The sequence below is a fragment of the Perna viridis genome, chromosome 8 (assembly GCF_037379345.1).
Source record: "Perna viridis isolate PV_CMFRI_1.1 ecotype Kerala chromosome 8, ASM3737934v1, whole genome shotgun sequence".
NCBI lineage: Eukaryota > Metazoa > Mollusca > Bivalvia > Mytilida > Mytilidae > Perna > Perna viridis.
In genome coordinates this window covers 18,523,939-18,541,656 of record NC_142452.1, presented here as the reverse complement: position 1 = coordinate 18,541,656, position 17,718 = coordinate 18,523,939, and the positions used below count along the sequence as shown (strand labels likewise).

Genomic DNA, 17,718 nt, shown 5'->3' with positions numbered 1-17,718 from the left:
TAGAAAGGTCTGAAAAATTCCCAACGATGTTAGAACTGTCAAATTTGCGATGCAAATTTTTGGTCGTTCCCTCCGCGGGACTCGAACTTGTACTGCTGTGACATCTATGGCCTAGTGGTCTAGGGCGCTGGACTTTGTGCAGGCGGTGTTGCCATAGATGTCACAGCGGTACAAGTTCGAGTCCCGCGGATAGAACGACCAAAAATTTGCATCGCAAATATGACAGTTCCAACATCGTTGGGAATTTTTCAGACCTTTCTATACGTTTACATATCTTCCCTGTATCAATTTGATCCGATGGAGCAGTGTAGCGAATAGAGTCGTCACATTCTGAGATGTATATATATATATAAATTTGTAGTCTAGCATCCATTCCAGAGTTTGCATGATATCAAATATACTCTTTTCATGTATGATATCAGATTGAAAATACATAATTAAGGTGTGACTTTAATGTACTTGTTTTCATGAATTAATTAGTTAGTCACATGATTTTCATGTTTTCCAGCTGTTTCCAAAACATATGAACCATGTATGTCACATTTTTTCTCTGATGAACATGTAAAAATCATTTTTATTCAAAACAATGTAATATCAACAAATTGTGATGTAATTCAAATAGAAAAACTAGTTACATGTATACCATTGAAATTCCATGGGGATCTACCAACATTTAAAACCAGAAGTATGTTCATTCAGTGTCTAAGTGGACTTGTGTTTGTTGCCAAATTGATACATTATTTGTTAATATTGGATATAATTAATTTACCTAAAAGAAGTAGAATTTATGTCGCAGGTTATATAGAAATGACTGGTTCAGTTACTTTCGTACTCAATACCAAAAATATACATTAAGGAGATAACTGCATTGTGAAATTTTGGATGTGTCTATCAAGGACTACATGAATGTACATGAAGTATCATGGCAATGCCTCAGCAGATCCAGTAGGCAGATTTTTGTCAAAATCAATGACTACAAATCTTCAAATAAAAACAGTAATTTAAATTCTCATTCAACTGTTGAATCAATCTGTTGACAATGTGCCTTAAAATCATATGTGTGCATGCATAAAAAAGTTTGAAATTGTCCATTGTGGAATTTATACATTAAAATTAGGGACATTATTTGATTAAACTTGACTTAACCATGAGTGTTGCATTATGATTATAATTATTCCTTAAAAATAATAAAAAAGGGTGTTGCTTGAATGAAGGCCAGAATAAACCAAAAAAAAATGAACAGAACTTTTAAGATTCCCAACAGTTAAAATATGTAAAAAAGAATGTACATTTATGAATACCTTTCATTCAATATTTACACAAGTATGACACTGTTAAACTTCACATTTTTCAGTCAATGGAAATAATTGTATACCCATTTCCATTTGACAAAATTGTACTGACTTGATACATATTTTATTGATTATTAGCTAAAATCTATGCCGGGTTGCCCAGTTCTACAGTGTCACCGATGATAAAGTCATCACCTTCTTTTAGCATTTGACCAAGCCGATCTGTTGTGGATGTAATAGATAGGACAATCCAGGCCAGTATTGCTAGACATCCTCGTGCTGTGTTGATGTTGGACCACAGCTGAATCTCATCTGAGGTCACCTTCAAATTAAAATATAACATTTGATAAATTGTACAACATGAGGAACATGGTACAATGTACATATATAAAAAAAATTCAAACCAAAAATATTTTTCAAAAAACTCAACTTGACAGAAAGTATGAATGACCTAATAACTGTGGAAGACTAGATCAAAAATAACATCAATTTGCATATGTTGTCATACTACATGTAGGTAAACCCTACTCAAACAGGAAGATTGTAATAGGAAGCAACCAAAATTGCTTACAAAGTATACCCAATCTATATATAGCCACATACACAATAGAAAAATGAATCCATACAATGAGTGCAGGTATAAATTTAAATAGATTTGAACACAGAAATACACTCTTTGAGACATTTAGGTTTCCCTTACGCGCAATATCTAAACGCACACCAAATGCACGATAAATGAACGCTCCCAGTGAGCATTTAAAAGCACAATAAACGATGGCTCCTAGCGTGCATATAAACGCATGATAGATGAACGCTAACTGCGTGCGTTTAAATGCACGATAGATGAAAGATGAAAAATTATAATATTAAAAAATAATGAAGAAAAAGAAAATAGAAAATTGAATTAATGAAACTATATAAATTTATAATAGTAAATAATATAAAAATAAATTGTATCAATGAAATAATCAAAGTACAAAAATAAACAAACGCTTCTATCATGCATTTAAACGAACGCTCCAATCATGCATTTAAATGAATCCTCCTATCGTGTGATTAAACGAACGCAAAACAATGTGTAAATGCACAATAAATGATGCACAAATATTAAAATGGGAAATGTGAACGTTTCATGTAGTGTAATAACAACTTAAGGGACATACATGTACATCAAATGTAATGCAAACATAAAAAAAACTTCAATTACCTCCCTTGGTTCGTGTAATCTTCAACCTACTCCTAATTTTGGTTTTAAGTTATAATACACCAAAAGTAGGGTTAAACTGAATATTACATTGACCAATGGAGATAACTGAAGGTTTATATGTTTGCATTACATGAGAAGTCCTTACCTTTGGATCATCCCATAATTCTGGATATCTGCCATAAAGATTCATTCTATCTTCTATGTTAGCAATACTCAGACTGAGTATCAAAGATGCAAAGTAAATTACAATAGATACAGTCCCTGTCTGTAAAGTCAGAGATCTGAGAACAAATCTTCGTGTAGGATTGGCAATATCAAATCTGAAAAAAATATATTTACCATCATAAAACACTTTTCCTTATTCTCTATATTCAAAGCTGTTTTTTTTAATACACATTCATTTGTAAATTTATGTCATTTAATGTTCAGCATCATATGTGCACTGACGATAATTACCTTGTCTTCCAAAACTGTGTGTATAGTGTACTTAATTGAATATAATATAATGTTTGTCATATCATTGGCTTTTAATTGTAATGGAAGCCAGTTATTACTGGGTAATAGAAAACTATTTTTGTTTACCTAAATATTGGTATCTATTGTAAAAGCTATAAGTAAAAAACAACATCATAAACTTTGTAAAAGTTAATAAATCTATATAACTGCAATATTTTTTTTCAATTCTCGCAAATTATTATTGAAATCTGATACATGTGTATGTGTAGCCTGGAACTGGAACTATGTAATGAGAAGAAAACATTAGCATTATGCCATTTAAACAGTTACCCATTTAAAAGAAATTATTTGACATATATACTTGGCACCAATTACAATCTTTAACATAAAATGAATTAAGCATATTTATTTTTTACAATATATATATTTTTTTTAATATCTTACCTATCACAGCCTGAAATAGTACACAGCACTAAAAGAATGTAGAACATACACTGGACAGGAAGAGCTAGTGGACGGTAATGTGACAGAAAGTCAAGGTCAGTATGATATAACAGTACATAAACAGTGGTAATATGCCACATGGCAATCCCTGCTGTCAGTCCATGTATAAATAAACAAAATGTTTTAAACACATTGTGAGTAGCAATGGCAAATTCTATAGTGTTGCTGATGGGTCCCTCGGGTTGATCTTCTGCCTTCTGCTTTTCTTCCTCTGCCCATTTTCTAGCCAATTTGGTTTTGTTTTCTCTTTTGAAGCCAGCTGTTAGAATAAAGAAGGAAAATTTACAAAGTCATTTGAACAACTGAACATTGTTTAGAAACAAATGTTTAAAGCAATAGAAAGTGTAGAAAAGTTGCATGAACAGCATTTAAATCTGAACATTAACAAGTTAGTGTGATTATGGTAAATTTCAAGTATACCTGAACCTACTGTTATTAAAATTCAATCTTTAATGTCCCTCTCCTTTAATGTCTGTTGGTGGATATTTTGATTTGAGTCCAAATACACAACTAAAAGTCTTAGATAAATATATGTTTCTAATTGAATACAACCCAGATGGAAAATCTATATGCACATGTACGTTTCCATAAGTATTGTCAGAGCTTAACAAGTATCACTAAAGGCCTTTAAATTATTGTTTTTAACATATGATGCCTTCATTTTGTAGAGGAAGATACATGTATATAGTAGCCTATCTATCTGTGTAATTTGATTTTATTCCATAAATAAAGAACGGAACTTTTAAAATTAATGGCTAAATTTTGTGTCGCATAAATGGTACAAAAATGTACTTTTCTGAAAGAAAAATGAACTACTGAATCCAGAAACAAAACATTTTAGTTTAAAACTTGTAGTGGCAAGCAAACTGCTATACACATGTACATCAAAATTTAATAGTCGTAAAGTCTTACAATTAGTTTCTATAAATAGATTATTCAAGGGTTGACTTTTCAGAACATTAGATTCAGTGGAGTAAGGGTGGTGAATCACGTCATCATCATCTTTCCTTTTATCTGGTGAAATAATGTCTTCTTGTATTGTTGACAAGTCTGCTGCAAAAGCAGCATCCATGAACTCATCTCCTATTCTGGGTGAAGCCTTCTTTACTTTCTTTTTGCCACCTTTCTTTCTTGGTGTAGTCTTTTTGTCATCTTTTGTGATTAAACTTGCCTTACTACCACTGACATCCTGTAAAATATATGTACATTAGTACAAAAACTTCTTGTTTTTCACACAAAGTTCCATACTCTGAAATGAAATAGAAAAAAAAGAAAGAAAGAAAAGAGGCTTTTCAATTAACACAAAAATTGTAGAGCAAAGAGGCACACAATGTACAAAGTTTGTAATCTGTATATGCATATGTTAATAATTCATGAAACACAAAATCTGGAATAATGTCACCAATTGGCCACCTACAGTAAATGTACAATGTACATGTATATTAAGACTTTATTAAATACAATATTTTTTTCCAATTTATCTGGTTAAAATAAGTTAATAATTTTTTACTCTGGCTGCATATACATGTACATATCACCAATATTCTGTGCTAATAAAAATAATCTAATTATCACTTTTTGACAGTATTTTATAGTCCAAATTTTCTCTGATCCTGCAACCCCCATCTTTTAGATTTGGATATTGATTAATGGTTCTCCGAATCAGGGCCTAATCCAGATATCTATAACAAGGAGTACTTTAAGTAAATTCTGTTTGAAAAACAACAATACTGACATTTTCCTCTGTGTAATCTATTAAAAAAACTTCCCTCTCTCTAAGACAAATGGGAGAAATTAGCAAAAATAAGGAGTTTTTGCTCATTTCTCCCTCTAGGTTTGGCTAAGGAGTTAAATATAGAAGGATTCGCACATCATGATTTATCGCAATATCTCGTGTGGCGAGATTTCAGTATACTAGCCACAACTACTTGCTGCCTATACAGCTACATATATTGCAGTCAAAATTAGGACATTTAAAACATTGATATCACAAAAGCTGGGGAAGCTACAGCTATAAACATCTTTATATACATCCTCAGACAATTTTTTATCAATTTAAAACAAATTTTATGATGATCGTTCAGGTTTTGGAGAAAGAGTTAGAATTTTTATTTAAGAGGGAACGACTTTCTCAAGGGCGTGCCTCCAGCTGCCATTTTTTTTAGATGAACAATTGGTCAAATAAAAACATCGATATCACATGAAAATGGGAGGCTACAGCTACAAAATTTTTTATATACACCCTTGGATCATTTCTGATTAATTTCAAATAAATTTTATGATGATAGATCAGGTTTGAAGGAGGAGTTTAAATTTTAGCTTTCTAGTCATCTCGTCCATAGAACGTTTCGGCCGCAGTACTTTTCGGCCATGGTTTTCAATGTGTATTCAATTAATATATCATTGGTAAATTAACATTTAATTGGTTTCATTATGTAATATATTTGTCATTGTCATCTTTTTTTTGGTAGTAAAGTTGTTTTATTAGAGTTAAAATGTGTTTGAAGTTATACGGAATCGATGAAATACAAACAGCAAACTTTTGTAAAGAATAAAATGTGGAGCAAAATAATACACCTCTTGTACATTCTTAGGAGGACTCTGTATGCTAATTTCAAAAGTTTTTGTTGATGATTTCAAGGATTTTTATAGTAGGCTGGGCTGAAATTAGGTAAAACTGATTTCAGATGTATGGTTTTCAATGCATTTAATAAACTGTATTAATAATATTTAATTAAAGGTCTATGCTATAGCATAACCAATGTTTTAGTGACCAAAGGGCAGGATTATTATACTAGTAATTTAAGTAAGAACATTAAATTTTCTCCTATTTTATTCATCTACATGTAGATATCAGTTTGGGTACACAGCTTAGGTATTCATTGTTCCATAAATTTTCTGTGTTGTTTCATTAATATCATTGGTGTTTCCTCATTACTGATAATCAATCTGCACATTATCTACATGTATTATTATCATACCATTTTTCTTTTAATGATTAATCCTATAATTTAATCAATTTTAATTTTATACCCATCTTTATTTTACATAAATGAGTTTATATATACAAATTGGTGTCTGGTAATATTTAAAACAGAGGACAATATTGTAAAATGTGTGGATGAAATATACTATGGCTGAGATAACTATGGCAGAGATGGTAGTATGGCCGAAACGACTTGTATTGAAATTTTAAATGAGGAGAGGACCTCTCGAAGGCGGAGCTTTGCAGTCAGGAGCCAAAACCAAGGCATATACAATATTGATATCGCAAATGCACAGAAAGCTTCAACTGCTAAACTCCTTGTATACATCCTCATACTATTTCTGATCATTTTAAACAAATTTTATGATGATTGATCAAGTTTGGAAAAAAGGAGTTTGAATTTTTAATGACAAGGGAAGTATGCTTTCAAAGGTAGGATCAGATTGAAAATTTGAATAGCGATAAAGGTCTCGAATATCAAGGTATTGATCAAAACAAAACATTGAAAAAGTCTGCAGGCAACTTGAGGTGGAATATTTTAATTGGTTTTTCAAACCATATGAGTCAGAATACCTACATGTACTGTACAGCTTGCAGCATCGTCTGATAAATACCTGGTATGCCAGGTATGAATCCTTTGAAATTAATTCTGTTATTTGTAATATACAACTCAATAATTGATAAATAAATTCTGGTGTCTCAGGTAAAATTTACCTTTCCACCAATACAGGTGATAGTAGAAAAAGTAATTTACCTGCAAGGTAAAAACTTACTTTTAATTAGTGCTTGAAAACACAAAATTGTGTGTATAAAACTTAATATATAATTTAATATAAAAGATATGAAATGAGCAATGAAGACTGGTGAATATTTAATTGAAATACATGTGTACATGTACAATGTATTTTCTATTTCTACTACAAATTGACCTTTTAAATGACAAATTTATTCTAAAATTAACAGAATACATAAAATGCATAGCTTCCAGTGTTTCATCTTAATATGCCAATAGAGGGAAAATATTTTTAATGTTCAAAACTAAAAAACTAAAAAAAAAATGGAATTTGAGTTGAGTTATATTGACCAAAAAAATAATTAATATTACTATTTTTTCATTAGGATTATATGTAGATGTGTCTGTAAAAATCAAATATAAAAGTTACAGGAAATATAAAGTTACAGTTTATACATGTACGATGTATTTGGAGCTCTTGTGGAAAATTTCAACTGTAAAAGATAAAAAATTGTATTTTATCATACTGAAATTAAATTATTTTATATTATATTTGCATACATGTCTGAAAAGTTGAAAGTTTCATTTTGAAAAAAAAAAAAAATTAATAAAAGGAATGAAATATGATAACAAAACAGTTTTTTTTATTGGCAAAGAACCTATTTGGTCTCTTTAATACATTTATTACATGTATTCAATGTTATCTGCGCCTTAAAAAATGTAAATTAAAGCATTTTGGTAGCTTTTAGTATGGGAATCTTTACGTGCTGTTAAATATGAAGATTTCTTATGTAATAAATAAATTTTAACTTTAATTTTTTGTTGTTGTTACAAGTACTTAAATTTGCAAACAAATATCCCTGTGTCAGAAATTATATGAAAATGCATTTAACTATATCACAAATAAGTTCTGATATTAACTCATAAAGCAGAAAAATGTGTGTTGTACAACTGAAATAACAAAATATAGTTTCCTAATTATGAATCTCAAAATAATTAATTAAACTGCAAACAATTTTTTCAAAATATTTCAAAATGATAAATAATAAAAGGCCTGTATGTTTAATTAAAACACTGATACATGCAAATACACTACTTCATCTACAAATTCCCTATGAACTTAATATTTTTGTAATTTTAATTATACATACTTAAAAATTTCAAATCCTTAATTAATTATTAAATGGGAGTCTTGTTAATTAATGGCCAATAACCAATAAATACCTGGCATAGGATGCCAGGTATGAGGTATGCCAGGTATTTATCATACTATGCTGCAAGCTGTAGTGTACATTTATCGAGATGAAATGTTGAAGCCATGGAAATCGTCCACCATTTAAAGGGCACATTCAGCATCAACAAAATGCATCATGGGTAATCCCGCCCAATGCAACATGCTTTTTGTCTTACTATGTAAAATTGTGCAAGATTCCAATCCTTGCTATATATAAATCCTTGGTTAGGCACTGCTCTGGAGGAATGCAGTGACTGAGAATTTTTTTTTTAAATCAGACTAAGTATTCCAATGTTCCAATAAATAAGAAATTGTACTAATCGTTTTTTTTGGTTCAACTCATACCCATATGACTGCCAAAATTCAAAACAATCATCAAACTTAAGTAACTTGATCAAGATACAAAACATGTCTGTGCACATTGAATAGGTACTGGAAACACTCTATTTATTAATCTGCTTCGTATAGCAAATTTGACAAAATATGAACACTGAATAAGAACCTCTTGACTTGCTCCACTTCTGGCTGAAGCAGGTTGTCCATCTTCCGTTTCCTCAGCTGGCTTCCGCTTCTTTCTTTTACGAGGTGTCGGTTTTTCTCCATCATCAGCCGCGGCAGGTGTTTTCTTCTTTTTTGGAGTCGTCACCTCAGACCCAGGTTCACCATTAGTAGCTGATTCTGTCGGCTTCTTTTTCTTCTTTCTGACGGGCTTTTTCTGTGCTTCACCTGTATCTGCTTCTTGTGATACAGGTGGTAACTTTTTCTTTTTCGCTGGCTGAATTACGTCGGCCATTTTTAGTAACCATAAACAATTGCATTTCCGGTACGTTTCGGAACCTATTTCTGAAACTTCTCTAGAGTGTTCGTTTTATTATTCCAGGCGATATGTCATCGAAAAAGCACTCAGTTTTGTTTATTTGCCTAGGTACATTTTTAGATAACCCATACAAAAGGAGACGTTTATCAAAGCTATATGTACTGCTTTATATATTCAACTGTCTGGAAAACTATTTAAAAAAAAGTCTACAAGTATTGACATCAACTAAAGACCAAAATGTAATAAAATTCAAATAAGACTGAGAAAATCCCTCTAGCATTTATCAACTCTTCCATATGAGTGTGAATTAAAAAATAAAAACGGTCTAGAATAGTTTGTGTCAGCAAATTGTTGCATGTAGTTACATGTTAACACTTTGATTTTCGAAATTTGAATGTCCTCTGAATACTCAATAGCTTACATTTAATTATATATATGCAATTGAATTTATGTAACGAGCAAACATGTCTTAATTGTGCATGTTTTGTCCTATATCTTATGTTTTACATTTACCCTTATTGATGATTTTTTACGTTCCTCTTGTGGACTTAAAATTAAGATTGGAAAAAGTCCTGGCTCCAGCATCACAAAACTTGAAAATTGCTTAAGTCTGAGAAAATTCTTAATTGTTTGTCATCAATATTAATTAAGTTACATGATGAAAGTTAAGAATATTCTGAGACTTAGGTATTATTTTAACTGTTGTTGTGCCAGGGCCAGAATTTTTCACTCTTGACAGTTAATATGAATCCCTGCAAGGGCACATGTGGGGCTCAAACCTACAACAGTATCGAGAAATATTAACCTAATGATTACAAGACCAACACCGTAATCATTTTGCTGCCTTGCCCCATGGTTTAAAATACACATTTGTTAACGCAATTTACATGATATTTAATTAATCAGGTGCTTACAGATTTATGGTCTTACTGTTAAATTTTGAATTGACTCTCAGTTATTAAATAATTGTTTACAGTGGATAAAGTACAATATACATGTATCACAGATTTGATTTAAGAATGGATTTAGTAAATATACCCAAATAGAGGTTGGTTAGGCCAAATTAAAAAAGATGTGTGTTTCCTATTACATTATGTACCCTACCCATATCTTTTCAGCTAAATATAGTGTACCATAAAGTTTTCTTTGATCACTTTTCAGTAGGCATTGTTAAAGTCAGGATATTTCTCCCATAGAAGCAATGTAAAAAAAATTAAGAGTAGAAAAATCTCAACCTACTACCCTATTTTTTCAAAGGTGTAATAGGAAACACACATATTTTTTTTTTTGCCTTAGTTACAGATGAGCATTTTTCTAAATTTAAATCTTTCACACGTTTTAGAAAAATAATAAAGTGCCGTGCACCTTTCATGTTTGTCAAATGCCTTTTGGTCTGACTAATATAAAAAAAATGTTAATGAAAAAACGTAATTTCACTTTAAATACATGTACACATGTACTTATTTTTAAATAAAGTAAATTATCTCCCCTGAAAGAATGAAATGGCTTTTTTTAGAAGTTGCATTACTATTAATGTTTTAATGATGTTAATACATACATTTTTTAGTAATTGGTATTTGTTGTAATGAATGGTTTATTTGTTAGTTTCTCATTAGATGGAAGGGTGTTTGGGTTTAAAAAAGGGATCCACAGGCAGTGATGGGTATGGATTGATGATTTATTTAAAGATGATCAGTTTTGTTAAATTCTTTTGCTGAGATACTATGCTAACTGCCTATCTTTTGATTATCAACCATACAATCTAAAATGGTAAAACTCCTCATCCTTCTACGTAGATATTTTTTTTCAAGAAATATTAAAAAATATAGTTACCCTACAAGTACACTGTACTATGAGCTAGGTAATAACTATTAACCCATCAAAATTATCTACAAAAGTTACAAATAAAACTATAACTATGTGTAGTATTTTAAATGTTAAAAACTCATTTTAACCTTAGGTATTGAATTAATGCTATCCGTTATTTGGTGTACAACAAGTTGCTATATTTCAATAAAGTTAGATTTGAAGCATCTTTTAAACTACAATGTAAGAGAACTTTCTCGTGCCTTGGAAATAGACACTTTTAATATGCTAAAAAATATGCATTAGATACAAGATATTTATATGTATAAAAATACATATATATGTATATTGTATAGTTTTAGCTTAGATTTTTAAAATATATATTTCATGATTTGCAGGAAATATCTGCAGATCTCCTATTGCAGAAGCAGTATTTTTGCGGTTACTCAAGGAAAAGAACCAATTGCAAGATGTAAGTTAAAATTGCTACCTTTATGTTAAATTTGTGATGATGTGTTTTATACAGGTACTTAAACAATCATTTAGCTTACCAGGTCAATAAGCTACTGTACAATTTACCTGTTCGATTCAGTATTTCTGATGAGTTTATATAGTCGTAAATCACAATAAATTGTATTTTTATACATCAAATTCAAAGAAGAAGGGAAACATGCATAAGGGGAGATAACTCAAGCTTGATTAATGTCTGCTTGATCATACATTGTACCTGTCAACCTTTGGGACAGCTCATGTGGAAGATCCACCCTTCCATTGTCTTTGTCATGTGGAAGATTTTAACGCAAGGGTAAATTATTGATGTAATAGATTTATTAGTGTTTTTCACAGAAAATATTAGCACCTTACAAATCTTACATTGCCAAGTGGGAGATTCTAAATGTTTCATTGGTTTTGATGGAGTCTCCCACTAATGTGTGAGGGTTAATAGGTATGTCTGATTCATTTTTATCAAATTAGATCGAAGATCAGAATTGATATAGCAGTCGCCAGAGCCTTTAGATTTGTAAAGCGTCTGAAATTATCTTCTACTACCGCAGGAAAATAGTCCCACTTGCATACCCCATTAAAGTTCAAATGCAGATAGTTACACTAGTGTGGGTCCACTTTATAGGGTTTTCTTATTTGTCATATTGAATTCTATGCTATTCATGCCAATAAACAAACCCAATAAACAACTTTTTATATGAACTAAATATGATGATTAAATTGGTTTGTATTAACAAGGATCCCATTATGAAATAGTTGACCTCTAACATCACCATTACCTATTTATTTCTATTCATTTACCAGGATAAACAAATCGTTCTTTATTTTATATTTAATATGTTGCCTACAAATACAATACTCTAAGACGCATAATAAACCATTTCATGTTTAGCTAGAAATAAACATCCTGTGAGATTATAAATAGTCATGACTCATAGAAATGAAAAAGAGCAATGCTGACTGTCAATTGGATAGTTTGTCTTTCAGAAATTTCATGCAGGGTCTGGCAGATTCATTTACTAGTATTTGCAAAAAGGGGGCATTGGTTCCGATCAAGAAAGTTATATAAAGAAAAATGTTCCTGGGGCAGGCAAGGACTACACTCCCTGTTCCAGGCTAATATTTGTCACTCGTTTGTTTGCTGAACTTTTTACAAAAAGGAAGCATAACCCCGGAAACCACCCTGACCTACCACCCACTGTATCATGTATTTTTAATACCGTTACCGCCTCGTGACATTGGAAGCCTGGAGGTGACAAATAAAAATGAAACTTTGCTTATAGACGATGACATAGGAATTTCGATAATGCATTTCTCAGGAATGGTAATAGTCTGTGGTCTGGTGATATTGCTTTTTGTAATAATACCAGTAATTCTATTTTGCTATTTGGCCATGTGTTATAATGATAAAGCTGTAGGTGCTTCAGGGCATTAGAAGTGCATGGCGAGTGTTTCATGCACCAGACAAAATTGTGGAAATTGTATTTGAAGACTTTGGTGTTTATGTTAATGTACATGTCTCTGGAACTACAATGTAGGTGCCCAGAAACTAAGTGCTTTTATATGATACACAGGTGTCTGTGCGATAACTTGTAGGACTTGAGCTATATAGCTATACTGAGAAATGTGGCTAGTTGAGAGGGACGTGTATCTAAGGGCATGGTTTATTTCAATGATTGTGGCTTAAAATTGAATTATTTGGCAGACAGTTTCAACATGAAGATCTTTAAATTGAATTTCGAATTAAAAATGTAGAATCTGGGAAAGGCCAACTAGTAGTTTGTAGTTCAATCATGCAGTATGTTTGATGTTTTGTATTAATTCATCTAGGTGTTCCATGTAAACCGTCATCAAACCTGAATACATGTATTTCGCAAACTGGTGCACTGCATCCTACAATATATTGCAAATTTTGTTGTGTGTTTATTAAATGTCCTTCGTAATCAGAATAGTGAATTTAAAAATAATTCAAAGAGTTCAATATTAACGATTTACAACAATAAAGATAAATTTGAATTCTATTCCTGTACTTTCCTTTTATCCATGTTTTATCTCATATTTTTGCAATTTGACGACTATTTGAGAGGTAAAAATTCAAGCATACCATATAAATTGATTCAGTACATGAGTAATTTGATTCATTGTAGTGGATGGTAGACAGTGCTGCTATGGGAGATTGGCATGTTGGAAAAGGTCCTAATGAGAGGACAGTTACTACATTACATAAATTTGGAATAAAAGATTATGTTCACAAAGCAAGAATGGTAATAAATCTGTTGATCTTTTTAACTTTTGGTGAGAATTAAGAAATATATCACAGAAACTCCATCTTATCATTGTTTTACCACATGCTGTTGCTCAGGGTAAAATAATGAGGCATTAATGGTCAGCATGTGGTAAAACAATGATAAAATGGAGTTTCCATGATTTATTTGATTCTAATAGGATAATTATGGTACTTTTTTTACATTTTTTTCCCTATTGCAGTAACCTTAGACCTGTCATATTTGGCTTTTCACTTTCAGCTATGTCAATTGAAATGGTCGTTAGTGAAACTTAGTGCTTTTTATTATTATTTATAATGAAAGAAAGTGTATATAAAGTAGAATGATGTTAGATATGGCAATAGTTGTTTGCATTATTAGTTCACATATGGACATGTACAATGCCTGGACTAAATATCACTCACTGACAATTGTTATTGTTTGTTTTCATATATAATGGGGCACATGGTGAGTGCTACCATGTATGAATTTGATGTTCATTCACACTACTGGAATGAATGAAAACAGCTCTTACACATTGGTATGTTATTTTTTTTTGTTTACATGTATGCCAGCCCTTTACTATAGGATAGGAAAATTTTGTGTTCCAAGTGAAATTTGGAATTTCTATTTTGCGATTTTGAGATCATCTCTTTTTATAATGCATTTTGCCCTCTTAATTTAAATGTTTATAATGACTGACATGTTTATGCATTTTAGATACAGCCTGCTGACTTTGAAAAGTTTGATTATATTTTTGGTATGGATCATGATAATATGAGGTAATGTAATATTGAAATCTGCTTAATTTTAAACAATTTCACTTAAGCCCTTAACTGACCTTTTTTTCAGTTACTCTGATGACAAAGTTGTCTTATAGAAACTGGCTTTCCTGCACCTGCCTTTTTGACCAAATTTAAGGGATAACTCTGTCATAGCTTTTTACACCATATGTGGGCTATTTATCAGATTTTTTACACCATATGTGGGCTATTGATCAGGCTTTTTACACCATATGTGGGCTATTTATCAGGCTTTTTACACCATACACAGGCTATTTATCAGGTTTTTTTCACCATACGTAGGCTATTTATCAGGTTTTTTCCACCATATGTGGGCTATTTATCATGTTTTTTACACCATACATGGGCTATTTATCAGGCTTTTTACACCATACATGGACAATTTATCAGGTTTTTTCACCATATGTGAGCTATTTTCAGTTTTTCTAACAGTTTTGCTATTTTTGGGGGTTTGGATTCATAAGTTTCAAAGTATTTTTTTTTCTAGAAAGGTTGGTGGTGAGGAATTGAGATATTTTTTATGCAAAAATATAATTGTACCAAGGCTCATTAAAAAAAGCTGGTAAGGGAAAAATCATTTTGAGATTTTGTGAAAACTTGTTAAGGTTACTTTTTTGTAAGATATATTTTTTCCCAGATACCTTTAGGGTCACCTTTTTAGAGAATTTTATTTATCAAAGTAAGTACTTTTTGTAGGTAAATATACATGCATGCATTTCTTTGTCTGGAATAAGCCTATTTATACATTTATGGGAGTACCACCTAATTCCCCAAATTTTTTTGTCCTAAAAGTATTTACCTAGAAAATTGCTGTTCAGTAAATAATTATAGATAGCTGGGGAGATTTAATTTAAAAACTTGAAATAGTTCTTATTTGATTTTGATTACAGTAAGTTAAAGATCACAATCCTTAATTTTTACACTTAAGCAAGAAAAGAATGATGAGCACATACTCCTCTTGTTTCATAAGACAAAGACAAAGTTTTCGTTAAAAATTTCATCCATATGTTCTATTAAAAGTGCCGACTTTATTTAGCAGATTTGGTAAATTCATCTGATAATTTAAAATCCACAAATAAGAAGTATAGAATAGAAAATAAAATAATTTTCTATTGAACCCAAATTTTAACTCCAGTAGATTTCAGACCAATAACCACACAACCATTTTATCTGCACCCTTTACTCTAAAAATGTGTTAATCATTTCCATACAGGTGACACTTACTTGGATTTTTTATTAATATATTGCAGTGATCTAGACAGTATTAAACCAAAGAACTGTCATGCTAAACTACATATGTTAGGAGAATTTGACCCCCAGAAAGAACTGATTATTGTAGATCCATATTATGTAAGTGATATTTAAATAAAAATACAAATGTCAGGAGAATATTTATATATATATGACCTTCAGAAAGAACTGATTATTGTAGATCCATACTATATTGTATATCTAAAACTGCAATTGTTGGTAGACAATGATCTGCAGAAGGGCTGATTATTGTGTTTTTGCCTTGGTCAATCTTTGCACACCTTTTTCTTTAATATCTTTTACTGAGGTAAGGAGAATATGACACTCGAAAAAAAATAAAGTAAACAATTTTTGTTCATCTGTATTAATTTAGTGATATATAAATCAAATGTGAAGAGAATATGGCTCCCAGAAACTGATTACTGTAGGTCCATATTATGTGAGTGATGTGTAAATCATGTCAATATAGGAGAAGCTACTCCTTGTACCCATAATTTATACTTTTTTATGTTTTTATTGTTTTGAATTTCATTGCCTTGTGGTCAGTTTTTTACGCATTTCCTTGCAAATTGTAAGCAATTATATGATGAAGTATATTTTAAATGGTAAGCATGCATACACACATACACATCCATCTTGAAACCACTTGAAATATCTCTGATTATCTGGATGGTAAATGACACACTGACCAACTAATATAACATTAGTTTTGTCCTGCTAAGCTTTCCTTGTAGGGGACTGAAATTTACATGGAAACATTGTTTTTTGTCTCACCTCAGCGGCCTGTGACAAAAGGTCATGGAAGGCAAGCCTTAAGAATTGATTGCTTTTACAATGTCAATGTCCACATTTGAGATTTTAATGTTAAGTTTTTAGCATCACTACATTTCAATGCTATATCCATATCATGTATATGTCCCCAGACTTATAAAATTCTAAGATCTTAATATTAAGTTTTCTGATTAAGTAAGTTTTTGCAAGGTCAGAGGTATTAAATGTATACTTTTGTTAGCATCACTACATTACACTTCCATATCCATGATATCTGTTTCATGTATATGCCCCTGCAGTCAAATTTTGAATAACAGCAACCATGTGTGACAGACAGGACATAAATTACAGTTTATTTTTCTTTGATAAAAAGAAATTTCAAGAATTTTACCATTAACTATTATAAAAGTGTACAGTACAAGTTTTATGATAATTTGTATACACATGTAGCTATCATAAATGATTTGTAAGAATCGTGCTAATCCTGTAATATCTGATCCTCAACAAAAAGGCTACACATTTTTATTTTTGTTATTAAGGTACTTTATGATCCATATGATGAAGTGTAAAATTGTTGATTCCAATCTGTCTGGTCTTAGGAAATAATTCACATAAAAAAACCAATAGTTTCTATTACATTATAGTGTCAATTTACACGGTATCTCCCTTAAATTTGAATACTACAATACATTATATTTAATCTCCTATGACCAAGGGTTATATGAAAAGCCACGAAATATAAAAAGTGATAATATATGGGCTTTCTAATCATGTGCATGTATCACAATTTGCATGATTCTTAGCTGATGTGGTTCATATTACCTCATCATTATATGATTAATTTAACCTTTGTTTCAGGGACATGATATGAAAGACTTTGACAAAGTATATGAACAGTGTTGTAGATGTTGTGAAGGATTCTTTAACTCAGTCACTGGATCATGAAATATGCAGATAACATTTTTATTTAAGCTTGTATATCCAATTGCTGTTTTAATACATTGTACATGGCATTCAGCATACTTTCTAAATAGAAGAAATGGATTATTGGTGCAATAAAATATTTTAACTACATGTTTTATATATTTTT

At 30.9% G+C, this 17,718-nt stretch overlaps 2 protein-coding genes across 2 annotated transcripts; one reads left to right on the top strand and one right to left on the bottom strand.

Annotated features, from left to right (window-relative positions):
* Positions 1-724: 724 nt before the first annotated feature.
* Positions 725-9,205, bottom strand: LOC148609628 (transmembrane protein 237A-like). Its single transcript, XM_088540556.1, has 5 exons — positions 8,915-9,205; positions 4,372-4,648; positions 3,400-3,718; positions 2,645-2,819; positions 725-1,614 (listed from the first exon to the last, which is right to left on the bottom strand). The coding sequence occupies exons 1-5, from the start codon at positions 9,203-9,205 to the stop codon at positions 1,438-1,440; spliced, it is 1,239 nt and encodes a 412-aa protein (XP_088396682.1). The 3' UTR covers positions 725-1,437.
* Positions 9,206-9,210: 5 nt separating this feature from the next.
* Positions 9,211-17,702, top strand: LOC148609627 (low molecular weight phosphotyrosine protein phosphatase-like). Its single transcript, XM_088540557.1, has 6 exons — positions 9,211-9,337; positions 11,434-11,507; positions 13,687-13,803; positions 14,524-14,585; positions 15,857-15,956; positions 17,487-17,702. The coding sequence occupies exons 1-6, from the start codon at positions 9,298-9,300 to the stop codon at positions 17,571-17,573; spliced, it is 480 nt and encodes a 159-aa protein (XP_088396683.1). The 5' UTR covers positions 9,211-9,297; the 3' UTR covers positions 17,574-17,702.
* Positions 17,703-17,718: the final 16 nt, after the last annotated feature.